Raw genomic sequence first — 17,961 nt, 5'->3', positions numbered from 1 at the left:
CTTCCCTAAGAAAGCATCCTAATTTCCCTCCCAACACCAAATCCACCACCTACTTCCCTCTTACCTTCATTCTCTGTCTTCCCTTCTGTTGACGACGGAAGAAGCACCCCTGTTCATGTCAAAGTTTGACTACTCCACTTAGACTCTGTATCCCACCGCCTTCCACCTTCTGACTGCACTTCCATGCTTCAAGCTTCTTGGGTAGCCTCAGTCCCCTGTCTTTATTGGATCATTCATATTCAATCAGGAACACCTGTAGTAACTCTGTCCTAAAAAAAGGAAGGAGAGATCATAAACTTTTCCTCACCACATTTTGAATTGACTATACCAGTGGTTCTCACACTTTAGTGTGTTTTTTAACCATTTAAAGGTCTTGTTAAAATACACATTGCTGGGCCCCACCCTAGTGTGTCTGATTCAGTAAGTCTAGGATGGGGCCTGAGAATTTTCATTTTTAACACGTTCCCAGGTGCTGCTGAGGCTGCTGATCCAAGGGCCACACTTTGAGAACCATTGTTCTATGCTGCCTCTACCTTCCTCACCTGTTATTCGCTCCTCAAGCTCCTACAAGTCGTCTATCTCTACTGAAATTGCTTTCGAAAGAATATAAACAACTTCCACGTGCCCAAATCCAGTGGTCCCTTCTCCATCCTCTTTGCTTTGACTTCTCAGCAGCACTTGATGCAGATGGACACTCCTGAAACTCTCCTTCTTCTCTTGATTTCCCTAATACCACGCTCTCCTTGTTGTCCCCCTGCCTCAGCCGCAGCTGCTTCTCATTCTCCTCTGTTGGCTTCTCCTCCTCAGCAAGACCTTTAAATGTGCCCAGATCTGGGCTCTCCTTTTCCATGACTACACCTGTTTCCTAGGCAGTCTCATCTATTCCTAAGACTCTAAATTCAGTATATATGCTGGACACTCCCAAATTTATGCTTCCAGCTCTGATATCTCTGAGCTGCAGACTCATATCTAGCTCCCACTTGATATCTTCATAGTGTGCATTTCTGCTAGCTTCTAAAGTTAACACAAACTCCTGGTTGCCTCTTCAGCACCAGACCTCCTCCTCCCCAGGATTCCTCAGTTAAGATGTTGTCACTCTCCCAGTTACTTCATAAGCCAAACACCTAAAATTCATCTTTTGGGAGCATTGTTAAAATTTTAAAACAGCTTTATTAAGGTATAATTGACATACAATATTTAAATGTATAATTAGATAAATTTTGACATGTGTAATATACCCTGTAAAGCCATAAAGCAATAAAGATAATGAGCATACTTCCATCTACACAGGTTACTGAAGGAGTGAAATTAATGCCATGCTAAACTTTGACCATTGTATCCATTCTGTGTTTAACAGTTTTAAATCTGCCCCTTTACAATGAGACTTCTCCCTGGTGTCACGCTATTTTAGAAAATACATGCAGACTTTCTGTCTGTGCCCTGAGTATTCCAGATTGAAAATAAGCCCCAGGTCAGACCTCATGCCCTCTTTTCCACCCTGTTGTGCAGTCCTCATAAATGAAGTGTTTGGACTTCAGCTCTCAGGGGTGAACTGTAACATGCTGATAAACTATTCCACGAGGGATCTGAATTGAGAACAAGAATTGCTATGGCTTTTCCTGGCCAGCTCATTAGTGCTCTTCAGTAACACTTAACTGTTCCCTGGCAAAACCTGTGAGTAAACTAATGAAAGTGTTTTTGTGCAGAGGCAGGAATAGAAGTTCTTTCCCAGCTGTCTCAACTAACCGGCACACTCTTTACTGCCCCCACTGGGATTGCAACTGGCTCTTACCAACACAGTAAGTGTATATGGGGCTGACCATCGTGCCCACGCACTAACACGGGGATCACCAAAGATGAAGCGCCGCTGAAGGATACTGGTTCTGGCTGATGCCAACAACTGTCTTGCATTCCTTCTCTGAAACTGTCATTTCCCAGCACTCAGTCATTTGCTTAGAAGGGGATTATTTTTTGCAAATATTTGCTTCAAGCCATCATTTGTAAAACTCAGTTGAAAACATCATCTTTAACAGTTAAACAAACATGTTTAGTTGCTGATCTAGAGACATAATAAGTACAAAGAATAGTTTTTTAGTAAATATAATTAATATGGTTTCATTTGGAAAAATGAACAAAGAGATGATTAAGAAGAGGCTTGCTCAGGTTCCATTGGTGTAACATTATCTGAGAGGAAAAACAGTCAATGATATTATACACACAAAAATGTGTGTGTAATATCCCTTTGGATATGAAAGCTGAAGATATTGGATCAAAACGTAACATTGGCTGACCAACAGGAGAACCAAATTTCTTCGTTTGCTCATCATTCTCCCCTTTAAAACTCCCAGCCTCTTATCAAAGAAGGTTTGGGGTGATGCAGAAACTATATAAAGCATTTGTTCTCTGGTCTCAAATGCCAGGGGCCTTTGAAGACGGGAAAGCTGCCATGATTGGGGAACTTGTACGGGAAATGATGTAACAGAGAGCACATTGACTTAATAGAGTTTTATAACAGAAGTCACTTGTTAGCTGTAGTTTACATTATGATAACATATTTGGCCCCGTGGAGAGAGGAATCCCCCTAGCAGAGCAGAGCAGGGTGCAGACACTGTCGTTTACAGAACAAGTTTTCTTCTTTTCTGCTCCTCTGTCCCCTTTTCCTCCTGTTCATCCTCTTTCCCCTACTCTTCCTATTCCCATCTAGAAGAACTGTTATATAGATTTTTCACATGTTTAGCAATAAACATAATGGGAGGAGAGTCAAACAAGTCTATTCAGGAAAGAAAATCAAATTTAACACGGCACTGTGTCTTTCAGTAACTGGTTTTCAAGGAGAGAAACTTGCATAAGCACCCACTAGAGTCGTGAAGAGATATATAGAGAGATAGCAGCTTGTAAGAAAGATACAGGGTTGGCTATGACACGGAGGACTTTGGATGGCATGATGGGGAAGCCAGGCAGAGTGGATGTCCCTGTATTTTCATTTTGAAGATATAAATATAAAACAGTATATTCTTATTCAGATGCCTACTTCACTTATCGATGCACAAATCCAGCAGCTATTTAATTTTTAATGTCAAACATAATGACAACCTTATCTATCAATGAATAGATAGGCATTTGCTACTATTCATTGTAGTCTTTTTGAGTTTCTAATTTTATCTCTGAAAGCAGACTATCTTAGTTTTGTAATGAGAAAGGATAATAAGCTTGATATAAATACAGTTATAAATAAGAAGTAGAATTGTTTCACCCAAGCTTATGTCTGCAATAATAAAAGAAGAAAATAATGTCAGTTCTTAGTGACTGGCTGGGACAACAGCAGGAAAGGGCGCCCCCCTCCATCTACTTCAGCGAATCAAAGCTGCAGACGTGGTCCAGCCTCATGGACTTCCTGGAAGACACCTTGATATCAGTGCGGAAACAGTTCAGACCTCTCTTCAAGGAGCTGCAGAAGAACGCCAGTGGCAGGATAATAGGTGAGAGCTCTTGCTACTCCTGTTGCAGATGTCTAGTTGACTCCTAAACATCTTCAGTACTACTTTATTCCGTTTGGTTTTCATATCTTCCTTCAAATATAACAAATGTACACTAAGAATAAATATTAAATATTATTTACTAAGTATTAAATAATATTAAATAAACATTAAGTATTATTTAACAAACATTAAATATTCTCTAATAAACATTAAACCTTACTTAATAAATATTAAATATAAAGATGAATAGTTATAGTCATCTTCAAAACACTGAAGCTAGTTCCTGGTTTCAGATTTTACCATCTTATTAATCCTGTGTCAGTCAATTATTTACCTAGACAAAATTCACTATTTGCTCAGCCATTGAACTCTGTCCTTTTCTCATTGCAATTTGCTCTCAAAGCTAAGCAACTCTTAAATCACAGCACCCATTACTTAAATTGTTCTGCAATTGTGTTCTATTTATTTTTTTACTTAAAACGTATAACTGGGTGATGGATTCCATGGCCTTCTGTGGAACCTGTTGGGCATTATTAAAGCTCTCATTTATGTCCCATATCCATGATCAAATTATCACAATAGAGGCTTTGGAAACAATGTCCTATGTCAACTGCATCTTCACCTAAATCAGAGGTTCTCAACCTGTGGGTCGCGACCCCTTTGGCGGTCGAACGACCCTTTCACAGGGGTCGCCTAAGACCATCCTGCATATCAGATATTTACATTATGATTCATAACAGTAGCAACATTACAGTTATGAAGTAGCAACGAAAATAATTTTATGGTTGGGTCACAACATGAGGAACTGTATTTAAAGGCCAGAAGGTTGAGAACCACTGACCTAAATCAATCCATTATTTAAATAACTTAAAAAAAATTTTTCTTATTGATTTCAGAGAGGAAGGGAGAGGGAGAGAGAGAAACATCAATGATGAGAATCATGTATCGGCTGCTTCCTGCACACCCTCTAACTAGGGGATCGAGCCCACAACCTGGGCATGTGCCCTGACCAGGAATTGAACCGTGATCTCCTGGTTCATAGGTCGATGCTCAACCACTGAGAACACCAGCCAGGCAAAATCAGTCCATTGTCTAAAGTACTTTTTTATCATATGGGTGAATGAATTTTCCCTCCATCTTTACCTGTTCGGCTTTCCCCTAACTCTTCCCATCTAACTAAATAAAACACCCTATAAATCAAGTCTTTAGATATCTATATCCTTATTTTTTTCCTTCCCTTCCCTAGCACTCCTTCTTATTTAAAATCTATTTATACAGTCACTGTCTATGCAAGAGCAGGAAACACAAGTAAGTATGCAGATATTTTCTGTCAATATATAACATATTGTCAGTATATATCTTTACATAAATGCCTCTAAAACAGGGATTTGTCTTCTTGGTTTTAACTCTACCACATTTAGTAGATGTTCAACCAGTATTTTCAAATAGTTATTAAATAATAAATAGGGAGAAATTATTTTTCCTGGTATTTCCTTGATATAAAAACTATACATAAAAGTAGAAAGATGATCTCTTTAAAGATAGAAGTATTTTTTGATGATATATGTAAGCATAAGAAGTAGAATAGAAGATAATTCTTTTCATATAAATTCAAGTTGTCTAAAACATTTTTAAATGTAAAAGATATCTGTGTATGTATGTTAGTATATTATTTTCTGTGTGCTTGAAATCTTTATGTATTTGAGTGCACAGAAAAAGGGGAGTGTGGAGGAATCTTTGGTGGGATTGCGATTCTACAATTTAAACTTATTCCTGGCTGGTGTGGCTCAGTGGTTGAGTGTTGACTTATGAATCAGGAGGTCTCAGTTCGATTTCCAGGTCAGGGCACATGCCTGGGTTGCAGGCTTGTTCCCCGGTGGGGCACCTGTGGAAGGCAGGCAATCAATGATTCTCTCTCACATTGATATTTCTATCTCTCTCTTCCTCTTCCTTTCTCTCTGAAATCAATAAAAAAAATTTTTAAACTTAAAAGTTTCATTTTCATGTGTTCTCTCCTTACTGTTCAATTTATAGATTTTATTCAAGACCAGCTCTGTCAGTGTGGGTACTTTTTATGCGCTGCGCATTTAGTTGCTATTACTTGTTTTATATTTTATCATGGAAGATAATCCTCATGGCATAATAGAATTTTAATTTTTATTCTTTGCATTTTTATCCACTAAAAAGCAACTGTGAGGACTGAGCTGTGTTCTTTTTGACCACATCTCTTACATAAATTAATTACAGCGCATATGGCTTTATATTTACAGGACAGTTTATGTCTGACACCATGAGTGTGACTAACATTCTGAATAACCAAGAAATTGCACAAGCTCTGGCAGATGGATTGGCGGCTCTTTCAAAAGAAAATCCTGTAAGTATTTTTTTTTAAAGAAAGCACACTACAAAAACCCTAACACTTAAATAAATTTGTAGTTTGTGTTTATTTATTGTTTAATTTGTATATCCATCCAGGGGCGCAATTCCTTAGAGAAATTACATCCGTTTGTAAAAACAGCTACTGAGAGATTCTGGGCCCAAGATCTATTAGGTACACAAAATAGGCAAATAGTAAAATCTAGGTTATTTAAAAGTTGACTCCATGGTGCACTGTTTTCTGTCTTGTGATAATTTCAGTCAGAAGTGACTTATTTAAACACATGAGTGGCTTTATATTTCACATAAACATTATTCAATAGTTAAAACAATTAAGCGTATGAAAGGGTAAAAAGGCTAGATGAGAAGAAGGAAAGCGAACACAAAAGAACAGATCTTCTGAGCAACTGGAAAGTGCAGTAAGCCGCCTGGCTGGGGAAGTGGAGAACAGGACAGGGACTAGGGATGACATTAACACGCTGGATGCTCTTTCAATATAAAACATTTTGCCAGGTCTTTAGTTTTCAAAGGAGAGATTCTCAAATCCTTCTCTTTCACTGAGGTAATTCAACTTTGTGGGTAGACTTAACGTTGTCTTTGCATATGTTTTCCTTATCTCTCATGTGTGTTTTGGTTTCACCTTGGCTTCCTGGGTAGCCACCAGGTGTCCCCAGGGTTAGCTGTCCAGTGTGGAGTCGGAGAGACTGCAGGTGGCCATGATTTGCCTCTGGAGTCTCAGCTCCCAACACTCGCCAACCCAGGGCAGCCCAGTGCTGAAGGCCCTGGTGAGCTTTGCCGATAAAATGATCAGGGGAATTCACAGGGATAACCCCGAGGCTTTGAGAGATCCTGCACTGTCTCCCGAAATATCAACGATTTACTAAATGCGTTTGGTGTAAGTTCAGTGTACTTACTGCCACCTCATTATTTAAAAGTAACCTGGTATGATATACTTTCGATGGTGCTCAAACTATAGCCAGAGAGGGAACCAAATTTGAGTGTTTTTCCCAGTAATTCAGCTGCTGTAGCCTCTCTCAAGCCTTCTTTCTCCTGAAAGACAAGATCCCTCCTGTCCCCTTCCTCATCTGGCCAAGAGGCCGGTAGGGGCCACTTTGGTTCTGACGATATTGAGACCCATACCATGAGGCCTTGGCAACCTAACTGAATGGTGACAATCGGTTGAGAGCCAACAGTGTACATGGTAATTGGAATATGTGATGAAGTCAGAAGTCCCATTTACTGACTACGTGAACAGTCCTTACTTTGCTTTCTGGACTTATACATAAAAAAACTGAAAACTCTACCAGAAAAAATCTGTCCTCTTTTCTACTGCACTTTTGTTGCCCTATATTTCCAATGAATGCTTTAAATATGAATTTTTGGGGTTGGGGGTGTGGATTTTTCAGGACAAACCTCTGGAATTTTTGTCATATTTTCTGTTGAAGAAATGTAGTGAAAAGAGCAAAGATTTGGAAGAAAATGTTATTCTGGAAAAATCTGACCCAAAGGCAACATTCAATTTATACATGAAGGTAAAGTTATTGCTGCATTTTTATGCCATTGCTTCGCTGTAGAGTTAGACACATGTGCTTGAGAAATTCATAGACAATAATGATAATTATTGTCTTCCAACTGGTCATTTCCTCTAAGAACTTTATTTTCTTGAAAAGGTATTTGTAGGATCATGAGTGACATTAAAGCCACTTACAAGCATCAGCTACACCACATTGACTAGAACAGTGGTCGGCAAACTGCGGCTCGGGAGCCACATGTGGTTCTTTGGCCCCTTGAGTGTGGCTCTTCCACAAAATACCACGTGCGGGCTCACATGTACAGTGCGATTGAAACTTTGTGGCCCATGCGCAGAAGTCGGTATTTTGTGGAAGAGCCACACTCAAGGGGCCCAAGAGCCGCCTGTGGCTCGCGAGCCGCAGTTTGCCGACCACTGGACTAGAATATACTCTGGGTCATGGAGGAAAAGTCGGACATTTGCATTTTGCTCTTTTTCAGTTGAGTCCCGAGATAACATAAAGTTTTTTGGTTTTTTTTCATTTGCAGCCCAGGACAGTGTGTGTGTGTGTGTGTGTGTGTGTGTGTGTGTGTGTGTGTGAAACTAAGAATTCTTCTTCTTTTCTTAGTTGAGATTCAATTTCATAACAGAAAAGTGGGTTTGAAGCTAGTACTTCAGGCAAAAAGTAATATTCTGCCAGTACTGTATTCAGAACCCATACTTTCTTAAGTGAAATCATCAGGATTCAGAAAACACGGAAAATTGCATTGTCAGAGAGCCGATTTCTATAAAAATGTCATTTTAGAACCATTTTATGCCCATAGAAAGTCATCTACCTGTCTTGCATGATCACAGGCTTGGGTACCAGCCCCAACACAACCCCCCCACCCCCCCCAATGGAGCCTGGTAATGGGTGTAGACTTCTGGCATCTTAATAAAAGTCAGGTACCCTGTGTGCCTTTGACTGACAGGAGCAGAGCTGAGGCAGAGGCCTACCTGGACCATGTGGGACCCCCTGCCTGTGAGGAGCTTCTGAGCAGCAGACTCACTCCCCCAGCTCCCGGGGTAAAGGGAGCTGCCCGGAATTTACTTTCTCAAGCGTAATGCAGTGCAAAGGAAGCTAAAGGGTTTTTTATTTTTCACATAACATTTGTTTTAAAAGAGGCATCGATTTTGTCCAGTGCTGCTTCACTGACTCAGAACACCGTAGTTAGGGCTGAAAGGCAGGGCCACCGAGCCTCCTGCGGGCACAGCACCAACTCCGTGTAATCAAGTCCGCATTGAATCCTCAGGAAAGAAATGTTCTGGAAGACAGTCCTCGGGACACAAAACCAAGTCTTGGCAAAAATGATCCAAATGTTGAGGTGCTGGTTCAGCTGGTAAGCCAATTATTTCATAATAAAAATTTTCCACTTGTTTTCCTCCTGAGGCCCACTCCTCCCCACCAACCCCCCCAAAAATCCAAACAAACCCCTACAACAACACCCAACCACTTCCACCTTTATTCTGGTTAGTTCTTTTTTTCTTGAAAGTTTCAAGAACAAAGTAAAAATATTTAAAGGGAGGAAAAACTCCCAAATGTAATTGGGGGAATCCAGTCAGTAGCTTTTTCTTTTCTTTTATTTGTTTGTTAGTGAGAGAGAAACATTGATGTGAGAGATACACATTGATTGGTTGCCTCCCACACAGGTCCCAGGACTGGGGATCGAGCCTGCAACTGAGATATGTGCCCTTAACTGGAATCGAACCTGGGATGCTTCAGTCCCCGGGAGAATGCTCTATCCATTGAGCCAAACCAGTTAGGGCAGTAGCTTTTTCTTTTGAATATTTCCTGGTCTGAAGTGAAGTTGAGTTGAGGAGATGGAGGTATCACATCTTGGGAGCAAAAGCCACCTCTGCTACTCCATGCTTTTCTAGCTAACATGGCACGAGGACAGCAGGCACAAAGGAACAGTGCAGGCACAAAGTTTTACAGGCTATCCGATCCACCAATTCACGGTCTGACTTCAAACGCTGAGTAGAACCAGTATAGCGTTTAGGGCTCCGTCTCTCAGGCCAGAACGGTAGGGCTCAGTACAGCAGAGCCTTGGTCCATCCTGCCCAGTACACAGCTGTGCGTGCTGTTTTGCTTTTCTTCAACACATATCCACATTTATCATCATATTTCATTCTCGAGATCCTCTAACATAGGTATTAGTAACCACATTTTTGTAGATGAGGAACTAAAGTTAGAAGACTTAAATGACTCCTCTAAGGTTAAATAATTGGCAGACATTTGCCAACCATATCCAAGGACAGATGAAGAGAATAAACCTCATTTTGGTACATGAGCATAAAGCTTCTGAATATTCTATTAAGATCCTCCCCTAAATACCCAGCCTTTAAAACCTCCCAAAACAAAGGTGCCTGGGCATGCTCTCCCTCCCAGGATCACACCCACATCCCCCCCTTGCCCCCAAACTTCTTTTCCCACAGGCACGCATCTCCTAAACTCTCAGGGACCCCTGAGACTTGCAACCAGGACAGCAAAGGGAAGCAGCATTTCATCCCTGGAAACCCCCGAGCCTGTCCCCAAGGCCCCTCTCCCTCTGACTTCATGGCCAAAGCAGCCCAGCTGAGGCACGTTTCTCCGGCCCTTTCTGGTTTCACTGTCCCCAGCTTTAACAAACGTCCTCTAAAATTAAAAAACAACAACAGCTGGCAGGAAGAAACTTGAATCCCATGGCCCTGGCCTCAGCCCCGAGGCTGTTTTTCAGCCGACAACACCTAGGTGGGTACACCTACTGCAGTGCAGGCCAGCCTCACTGGCTGGGTGTCAGAGAGTATGACTGGGAAATAAATACCTGACAACAGTCTTAAGACTACAAAAAGTTTGACAACTGAAACCTTAAGTCAAAATCATTATAAATGTTGGATGGCCCCAATGAATAAAAAATATGCAAATACACATAAAAATATAATATGGGCTGCAAGCCAATCCTCAAGTTGGAAGCAGTTGTATTTTTTAACTCATTAGATATATCTAAATAGGCATTATATACAGACCATGTGTTTGAAAGATAAAATTAACATAGAACTGCGTGTTTATAGTATTACAAACAGAGAGTTTTCTAATTTTTCTCTTAAGTTACTTTTCCATTTTAATTTTAGTTCATAAACTTCTGGTTGACTTGTTTTGAGTGAACATCGTGTGGCACTAGGCTTTACTCCTGTCATTTTATTTGAGGCTTGGGGTATACTAAGGGCTGGAATGGAAAGAGGAAATTGTGTTCTAAGAGTATTAATAGTTCTAGGCTCAAATACAAGTCCACTAAATTTTTAAAATTTAAATATTATAATTGTTTTCTTTTGTAAAGGCATTGCTCATTTTACAACTTTTGAAAGTACAGATAAAAGGAAAAGAATTACCTATTCCCAGGAATGAAAACTAATTTCTCCAAATATACACATAGCACACATAATAATAGGGTGTGGAATTTCTTTACACCAGTGTATGACCTTTCCCTCTGCATTAAGAAAAGAAAACAAGACTTTGAAATATAGGAAACAGGACATTTGGCAACCTAGCTACCCAGGGAAGATGGGTTCACAGTTCCCAAGCTAGGTGCTTCTCCCTAAATACTGAAAGAAGTGCATGAGTTTCCATAGTTCATAACGTGCCCGTGGGAAGCAAATTACTTGATAATGAGAGGGCTAGCTCATTTCAGTCTCCTGACTGCGGGATAATCAATAAAACACTACTGGGGGAAAGCACGCACAAACAAGAGTGGGCCACCCAAAGGCCTCCTCACCAAGCACGAAGGCAGGACGCTGTCTTCTCATCACTGTACAGCCAGCAGCTAGCACAGGACACAGCATGTATTCAAAGGACAGATTGAGAAAAGTAAAGTCTTAATCTGCCCTCTCAGGATCCAAGAGTAAAGTCCCATCTCTACCACAGCATCACACTGGCCCGGTGGGAGGGGCTATTTGGAGATACTACGGACAAGCGATGTTCAGCGAGGTCCTCCATAGTCCCCTGTAAAGATTCCCTTCAATCCTGCATGTCACAGACCAGCCAGGGCCATCTCAGAGTGACTGCCCGACTGCTAGTACTTCCATTGCTCTGTCTCCCTCCACTTTCAGGCTTTTGGGGGGCTGTAAGCCTGGAAAGAATCACTATGCTTTCTGAGTTCTTAATGCTTTTCTACAGGAGAGAAAGCTCCAGGTGGACTGGGCCGCAAAACGAACTAGAGTTGCCGGGGAACTCTTACAGAGTGAGAGAAAATACGTGCAGATGCTGGAAATTGTGAGGGATGTTTATGTTGCACCACTAAGAGCAGCGCTGTCCTCAAACAGAGCAATTCTGAGTGCTGCAAACCTCCAGATCATTTTCTCTGATATCCTGCAGGTTTTAAGTCTCAACAGGTAATTCCTGAATACGTATTTTCTGAAATACTATGTGGTGGGAGGAACCCACACTTACCTGGACCAAGGCTCAGGCAGTCTCTGCCTCTCCTGGGGACCCTGATTATTGCACAGAAGAGAGAGAATTTTTGCCACTGGGCTGCAACCAGTAGTGATGATTCTCAGGGGCTGATCCCTGCCTCAGTTCAAACCCCTGGGACTAGGAGTGCAGGTCAGTGCCAGGTGGTTTTGTAGTCAACCTATTGTTCATGCAAAAGACAAGACAGTGTGTTTAGTTGAGCAATGAGAAAGAAACCGAAGGATTTGAAAGGACTAAGTTACTAGGATATTTTGCTTGGAGAACCCATGGTCAGCTTAATAACAGTAGATGTTTTGAGAATATCATAGGACACAGAGGAAGTGATCATTTGATCTGTGGTAAAGACAAACTAAGCTTGTGGTTCTCTGCCAGTAACCTTCCAGAAGAAGCATGTCAAACTCAAAGGCTAACTCGGGCCAAATTAACAAGGTTTAAGTCTATGTGGGTCGAAAAAACCCAAAAGCTTCAATTTTCATAGAAATGCAGGTTTATTTCGATAGAGACATGCTGAATACAAAGGGCTGAAATAAATGAGTAACTGTTAACATAAAATAATAGAACATTTAAATAAAAATTAATATTTTTTCTTAAACATTAGCTTACCAGAACTGAATAACTGCACAAATTAATAAGCATAATGCAAATAAGCCTATTTTTCTTGTTCTCCAAAAGCAAAGTATTTCCTGTTGCGCACACCAAACAAGTCAGTCCAAGACTAATGACTTGGCCATCGGCTGCTAAAATATTTGCTGCTAGTGTTAGTGGAGAGAAATGGTGTGCCTGCGCGTAAGGCGCGTAAGGGAAATGAATGCAACACGATTACAATAATCAGTTATTAGCAAACGTTGTAGTTTGTTATTAATAATTATGTATAACAGGATATTGTAAAATTAAGCTAGGAAATTTTTATTAAACCATTTCTTACATACTGTTATATTGGCTGGGCCGCGAGTTTGACATGCTTGTTCCAGATGACTGGGAACAAGTTCCTTACCTTCCCTGGGCACAACTCCTACAAAATAAAGAGGTTGAACGAGGTCTGTTCTGTTTTCAAGGCCTGTGATGGCTGAAGGAAGGACAACCTTAGATTTACAGGGAAATGGCCTGAGGGAAGATTGTGGCCATTTAAAATGAATTGAGCACTCTGCTCTGGGGACTGTAAGAAACCTTCCTTGCCTGCCTGGCCGTGTGGGAATGGGAGAGTCAGGGGCAGCCTATGGAGGCCAGCGTGGGGTTCAGCTTCAAGGGATTAAGGTGAGGGGGTGGGATTCCCCCACAGTCAGCCTAGTTCCTCCCTTCCCAGCTCCTCCTGTCCTGTCGAATCTGTACGGCTCTGTCTTAGCACAAAAGTATGTGACAAAAGCCCAACCATAAAATGACTCGGCTGAAGCAAGCAGCAAACTGATTCATTTGTTAAGTTTATAGGTTATCACAGGCCAATATTTCATGGTCATGCCTTTCCCGTTTTGCAGGCAGTTTCTAGATAACCTGAGAGACAGACTACAGGAATGGGGCCCAGCTCACTGTGTGGGAGAAATATTCTTAAGGTTTGGAAGCCAGCTGAACACATATACCAATTTCTTCAACAATTACCCTGTTGTTCTGAAAACCATTGAGAAGGTAAATGATTGAGTTACCATCAAGCATTTATGAGACCTGAACTTGAAAGGAAGTGCTGTGTGCAATCCAAAGAACTAAGACTAATAGGGCTTGGCTTCCAGACCCACGCCTCCAGTTTACTGTGTACGCCGAGGACGGGGACCCGAGATTTAATTTTGTGTCACGAGTGGCTAGCACAGTGCTTGACAAAGCAGGGCCCAGAAACTGGTCGTCGGACTGAACTAATCCTCATGCAAATTGCCAGACTTCCATTAGCTGCAGATACCCTGTGGGTCACTTACAGGGAAGTGTTTAACTGTTAGATACAGTGGCGCCCGTGAGCTCCGATCCCACTTTGCCCCCACAGACCTGTGGACCTTGACAAAGGTGGCTGTCTTATAAAGAAAAGAAATTAATTGTCCATGTTTCTTGGGGTAAGGCTACTCAATTTGTGAAATTTCACTATGCATAAGGAATTTCTTTGTCGTACATTTCTCAGAAAGTCCATTGTGACTTGTGCCATCTGTAGTTGAGCAGGAATATTCGCTTCCCTCTGCATCCCTTGCTGTTCTGGTTGGGAGCTCTTCTAACGGCAGTAAGAGCCCTTTCTTCCCTCCTCAATTTGTATCAGAAGTGCAGCCGAAGGGCTACCTTGAGACTTGGGGCACACTTCTGCCAGTGGCTACTTCGGCTGTGTCCCCTTGGCTGCACTGAGCCCCCCGGGGCCGTTTCCTGACCTTGGGCACCTCCCTTTATGGTACACCTTCACCCTGCCCAGAGAGTTTAACACTGCTAGACATACTAATTATGTATTGGGTGAAAATTGCACAAATAAGGCAATTTCATAGAACTGACCATGAGGACAAGAATTGGAGTAAAGTGTGACATATTATCAGAAACAGATTTGTGCCAAATTTTTTACAGTTGTGGATTATAATGATATCTGGCTCAGTAAAATAGGGTGTGCATTTAAGTACTCAATAACTGTTAGCTATTACTCTTATTGAAATCAGTCAGTATTTATTTGATTTCTAGAAATTAGCTTTACTGTCATCTTTTAGGCATGTCCCCACTGAGAAAAATGGGTACTTCCTGGGCACTTTACTGGTGATGAATGAATACACTTTAAAGCAGATGTTAAATACAATGGAACACTTTTACAATGATTAGCAGCAGGTATTATAGGTGAATACCATCAATTGTCTTTTACTATAAGGAAATAACACTTACTGTGCAACAGGCATGTTGTGGACAGGATTTATTTTTCCTTCACAAGTGTTAGGTATGCTATCCATGAGGAAACTGAGGCTCAGGGAGTTAGGTAACTTAACAAGTTCACAAAGAATGAGGTAGAATTAGATTAGAATTCGAATTCTAATCCAGGCCTCCCTGGTTGCAAAGTCTGTTTTCATTTGTCAACACTGATTAAGTTCAATGAACAGGGTTATCTCCATGGTATGAATAAATCACTATACTTAGTGCATTATATTAGTCAGTACTAATAGTACTTTGACTAGAAGTAGATGTTGCCCTCTTGCTTTGAGAGCTTCATAGATCATGTCTGCCCGGTGTAACAGAATGCTTTACAACTGTCGCACAGAGCGAAGTTTTGACAATATTATGCTCACCTTTAGTGCAGAGAGATGGTACCAGCATTCCGAGCTTTCCTGAAGAGGCATGATAAAACCATTGTCACCAAAATGCTGAGGTAAGTTCTGAGGGAGAGCACAGCTGAGGCACCCGAAAGGCAGGGCCTTCTTTGACCTTCAGAAAGAGACCAGGTTCCTTTCTCTGTGCCCCACACAGCCTGCCGGAGCTGCTCCTGTACCCGTCCCGAAGATTTGACGAGTATGTTCATCTTCTCTATGCTCTGAGGCTTCATACTCCTGCAGAACATGCTGACCGTGGGGACTTGACCACTGCAATTGACCAAATGAAAACATATAAAGGTTATATAGATCAGGTTGGTTGCTGACAAGAGTCTGTGTCCTTTAAAAACGCCACAATGCTTTTTTGGTAGTCTCACTCAAATTCTTCAGCCTTTGCATGTGAAATTGTTGTGTTCAGAGACTTGGAGCACTACAGGCATCTATTTTAAACCAAGCAACATGAGACAGAATGTTTTCATATAACTATACAAGTACAAGAAAAGCTTTATCAGTATGAAAGTGTGAAGAATGGGGTATTTGGATTGATTTTTCTAGAGGACTAAAATAAAAAAGTAAAATCCTTTTTTGCTGAAAGAACTTAATGTATGAGATTTCCTGAACTAAGTCAGCACCTGAGTGTGGTACTATCGTTCTGAACAATTTTTGTGATGAGCACCCTGCACAGGTCCAGGCTGAGTGTAAACTGATGACATATTCTGCCCAGAAGATGCTTTTTGAATACAGTCTTGTCATTTGCCTCTTTGTTTTAAAACACTGGGTCTATGAAATTAGATTCTTATTATAATGTATGGAAATAGCAAGCCCTGTATCAAGTGCCCTTTATGTTTACACATTTCACAATTTTATTTCCCTTAAAATCACTTTGTTTTCTAGATGAAGCAAAACATCAACATGAAAGATCAGCTGTCAGACATACAGAGAATCATCTGGGGGTGCCCTGTACGTATTCTGATGTACTTGCTACATCTCATGCTCATGGGCAAAACCTCATATCATTGGGAACAGGAGACATTCAGATATCCAATCAGCTAACCTCTGTTGAATGCCTGCTGTGTGCCTGGTGCTGCCAAGCCCTCATATTTCACATCCTTCTATCGGCAAGGATGCTACGTGGGCTTGACCCCATCCCTTAGCTCCTTTCGTGGTACTACTGTGATCATGACCCCCTCTGAGGAAAGGGCCATGTATTCTATTGCTTCATATTTCTCTATGCAGAGTACCTGGTTAGGATCTTGCACACTGAGGATACCTGAAAAATCTTAGAAGCCCTCTGTTGGCTGTTACCTACAGAATATCACCTGGTCCCATTCTATCTTTTCTTTTACTGCCCTGCCTACCACTTTATGAGCCAACCATACAGATCTACTCATGATTCTCCAGTAACGTTAGCCTCTCCTCACACAGTTGTGCTTTGCCGATACTCTTTCTTGAAAATAACCTTCTTTCCTACCCTGCTGGATATACTCCTATTCATCCTTTACAAATCCAGTTCAATCATCATCTTCCTGTAGTTGCTCCCACCATCTCCTGCTGGGAATTGCCCCTTTCTGGGTCTCCTGCAGGACCTTGAACATCTGTCACATTTTATTACAATCCTTTATTCACCAGACTGGGAACTCTATCAGGTGTGAGCTACGTTTTACTTGTCTTCTAGCGCTTGGCATATAACAGGAGCTCGATACATGAATTATATTGAATTAAATTATTAATTGATTGGAGATGTTATTTTTATTTGGTCAAATTGGGGAAGCAAGATGGAGTTATTTTGTTGTAACTTAGATCTGCATATTTTGGTAGGGAAAATTAAGTGGAGTTGATTGAAATACAAAAAGTTCAAAATCTTGGAACTCACAGAGCCCATGGAACTTCATCTCTAGATGACTGTTCACACCAAGTGACCATCTCCATGGCTACCGTACATCAGGGCAAAGGCCTGACTTCTTAATTTGTAACAATTCATTCCCTTCCTTTTCTTGATAGTTTACTTCTTTTTCACCCCACTTCCACTTTATTTATTTATTTATTTTTTTATATTTTTTTATTGATTAAGATATTACATATGTGTACCCTCTACCCCCCCCCCCCCCCCCGCTCATCCCCTCACCCCCCCCCCCCCCCGTTGTCCGTGTCCATTGGTTAGGCCTATATGCTTGCATATAAGTCCTTTGGTTGATCCTTCCCCCTTGCCCCCACCCTCCCCTACCTTCCCTCCAAGGCCCGACAGTCCAATCAAAGCCTCTCCGTCTCTGGATCAGTCCTTGTTCATCAGTTTATGTTGTTCATTATATTCTACAAATAAGTGAGATCTTGTGGTATTTATCCGCTCTCCAGTTCCATCGATGCTGTGGCAAATGGTAAGAGTTCCTTTTTCTTCTTCCTCTTCTTATGGAATACCTTTCAGCATTTCATATAATGCTGGTTTGGTGGTGATGAACTCCTTTAGCTTTTTCTTATCCGTGAAGCTCTTTATCTGACCTTCCATTCTGAATGATAGCTTTGCTGGATAAAGTAATCTTGGTTGCAGGTTCTTGCTATTCATCTCTTTGAATATTTCTTGCCACACTCTCTTCTGGCCTGCATGGTTTCTGTTGAGAAATCAGCTGACAGTCGGATGGGTACTCCCTTGTAGGTAACTGACTGTCTTTCTCTTGCTGCTTTTAAGATTCTCTCTTTATCTTTTGCTCTTGGCATTTTAATTATGATGTGTCTTGGTGTGGTCCTCTTTGGATTCCTTTTGTTTGGGGTTCTCTGTGCTTCCTGGACTTGTAAGTCCATTTCTTTTACCAGGTGGGGGAAGTTTTCTGTCATTATTTCTTCAAAAATGTTTCCAATATCTTGCCC

At 41.3% G+C, this 17,961-nt stretch overlaps 1 protein-coding gene and 1 long non-coding RNA gene across 3 annotated transcripts in view; one reads left to right on the top strand and one right to left on the bottom strand.

The window, feature by feature from the left end:
• Nucleotides 1-17,961, bottom strand: part of LOC308521471 — a 78,611-nt gene that overhangs the window by 47,420 nt on the left and 13,230 nt on the right. The window contains exons 2-4 of one of the 2 annotated variants that reach the window (XR_013996181.1): nt 15,079-15,369; nt 11,831-12,011; nt 65-269 (exon numbers count right to left, since the gene is read on the bottom strand). This is a non-coding gene — a long non-coding RNA (uncharacterized lncRNA). Of the gene's footprint in view, nt 1-64; nt 270-11,830; nt 12,012-15,078; nt 15,931-17,961 lie in introns of those variants that run through there. The other variant, XR_013996182.1, reaches the window with a different exon arrangement.
• Nucleotides 1-17,961, top strand: part of ECT2L (epithelial cell transforming 2 like) — a gene marked incomplete at its 5' end in the record, with an annotated part of 60,677 nt that overhangs the window by 30,170 nt on the left and 12,546 nt on the right. The window contains 10 exons of the mRNA XM_081094562.1: nt 1,707-1,799; nt 3,297-3,479; nt 5,750-5,853; nt 7,262-7,387; nt 8,658-8,744; nt 11,558-11,772; nt 13,324-13,471; nt 15,085-15,158; nt 15,257-15,413; nt 15,994-16,059. Coding sequence (XP_080950688.1) covers nt 1,707-1,799; nt 3,297-3,479; nt 5,750-5,853; nt 7,262-7,387; nt 8,658-8,744; nt 11,558-11,772; nt 13,324-13,471; nt 15,085-15,158; nt 15,257-15,413; nt 15,994-16,059 — 1,253 coding nt within the window. The remainder of the gene's footprint in view (nt 1-1,706; nt 1,800-3,296; nt 3,480-5,749; nt 5,854-7,261; nt 7,388-8,657; nt 8,745-11,557; nt 11,773-13,323; nt 13,472-15,084; nt 15,159-15,256; nt 15,414-15,993; nt 16,060-17,961) is intronic.

Source organism: Myotis nattereri, assembly GCF_964212035.1.
Source record: "Myotis nattereri genome assembly, chromosome: 6".
In the NCBI taxonomy this organism is placed as follows: Eukaryota; Metazoa; Chordata; class Mammalia; order Chiroptera; family Vespertilionidae; genus Myotis; species Myotis nattereri.
Note: the sequence above shows the minus strand (reverse complement) of the source record. Positions and strands in the feature narration are given on the sequence as shown.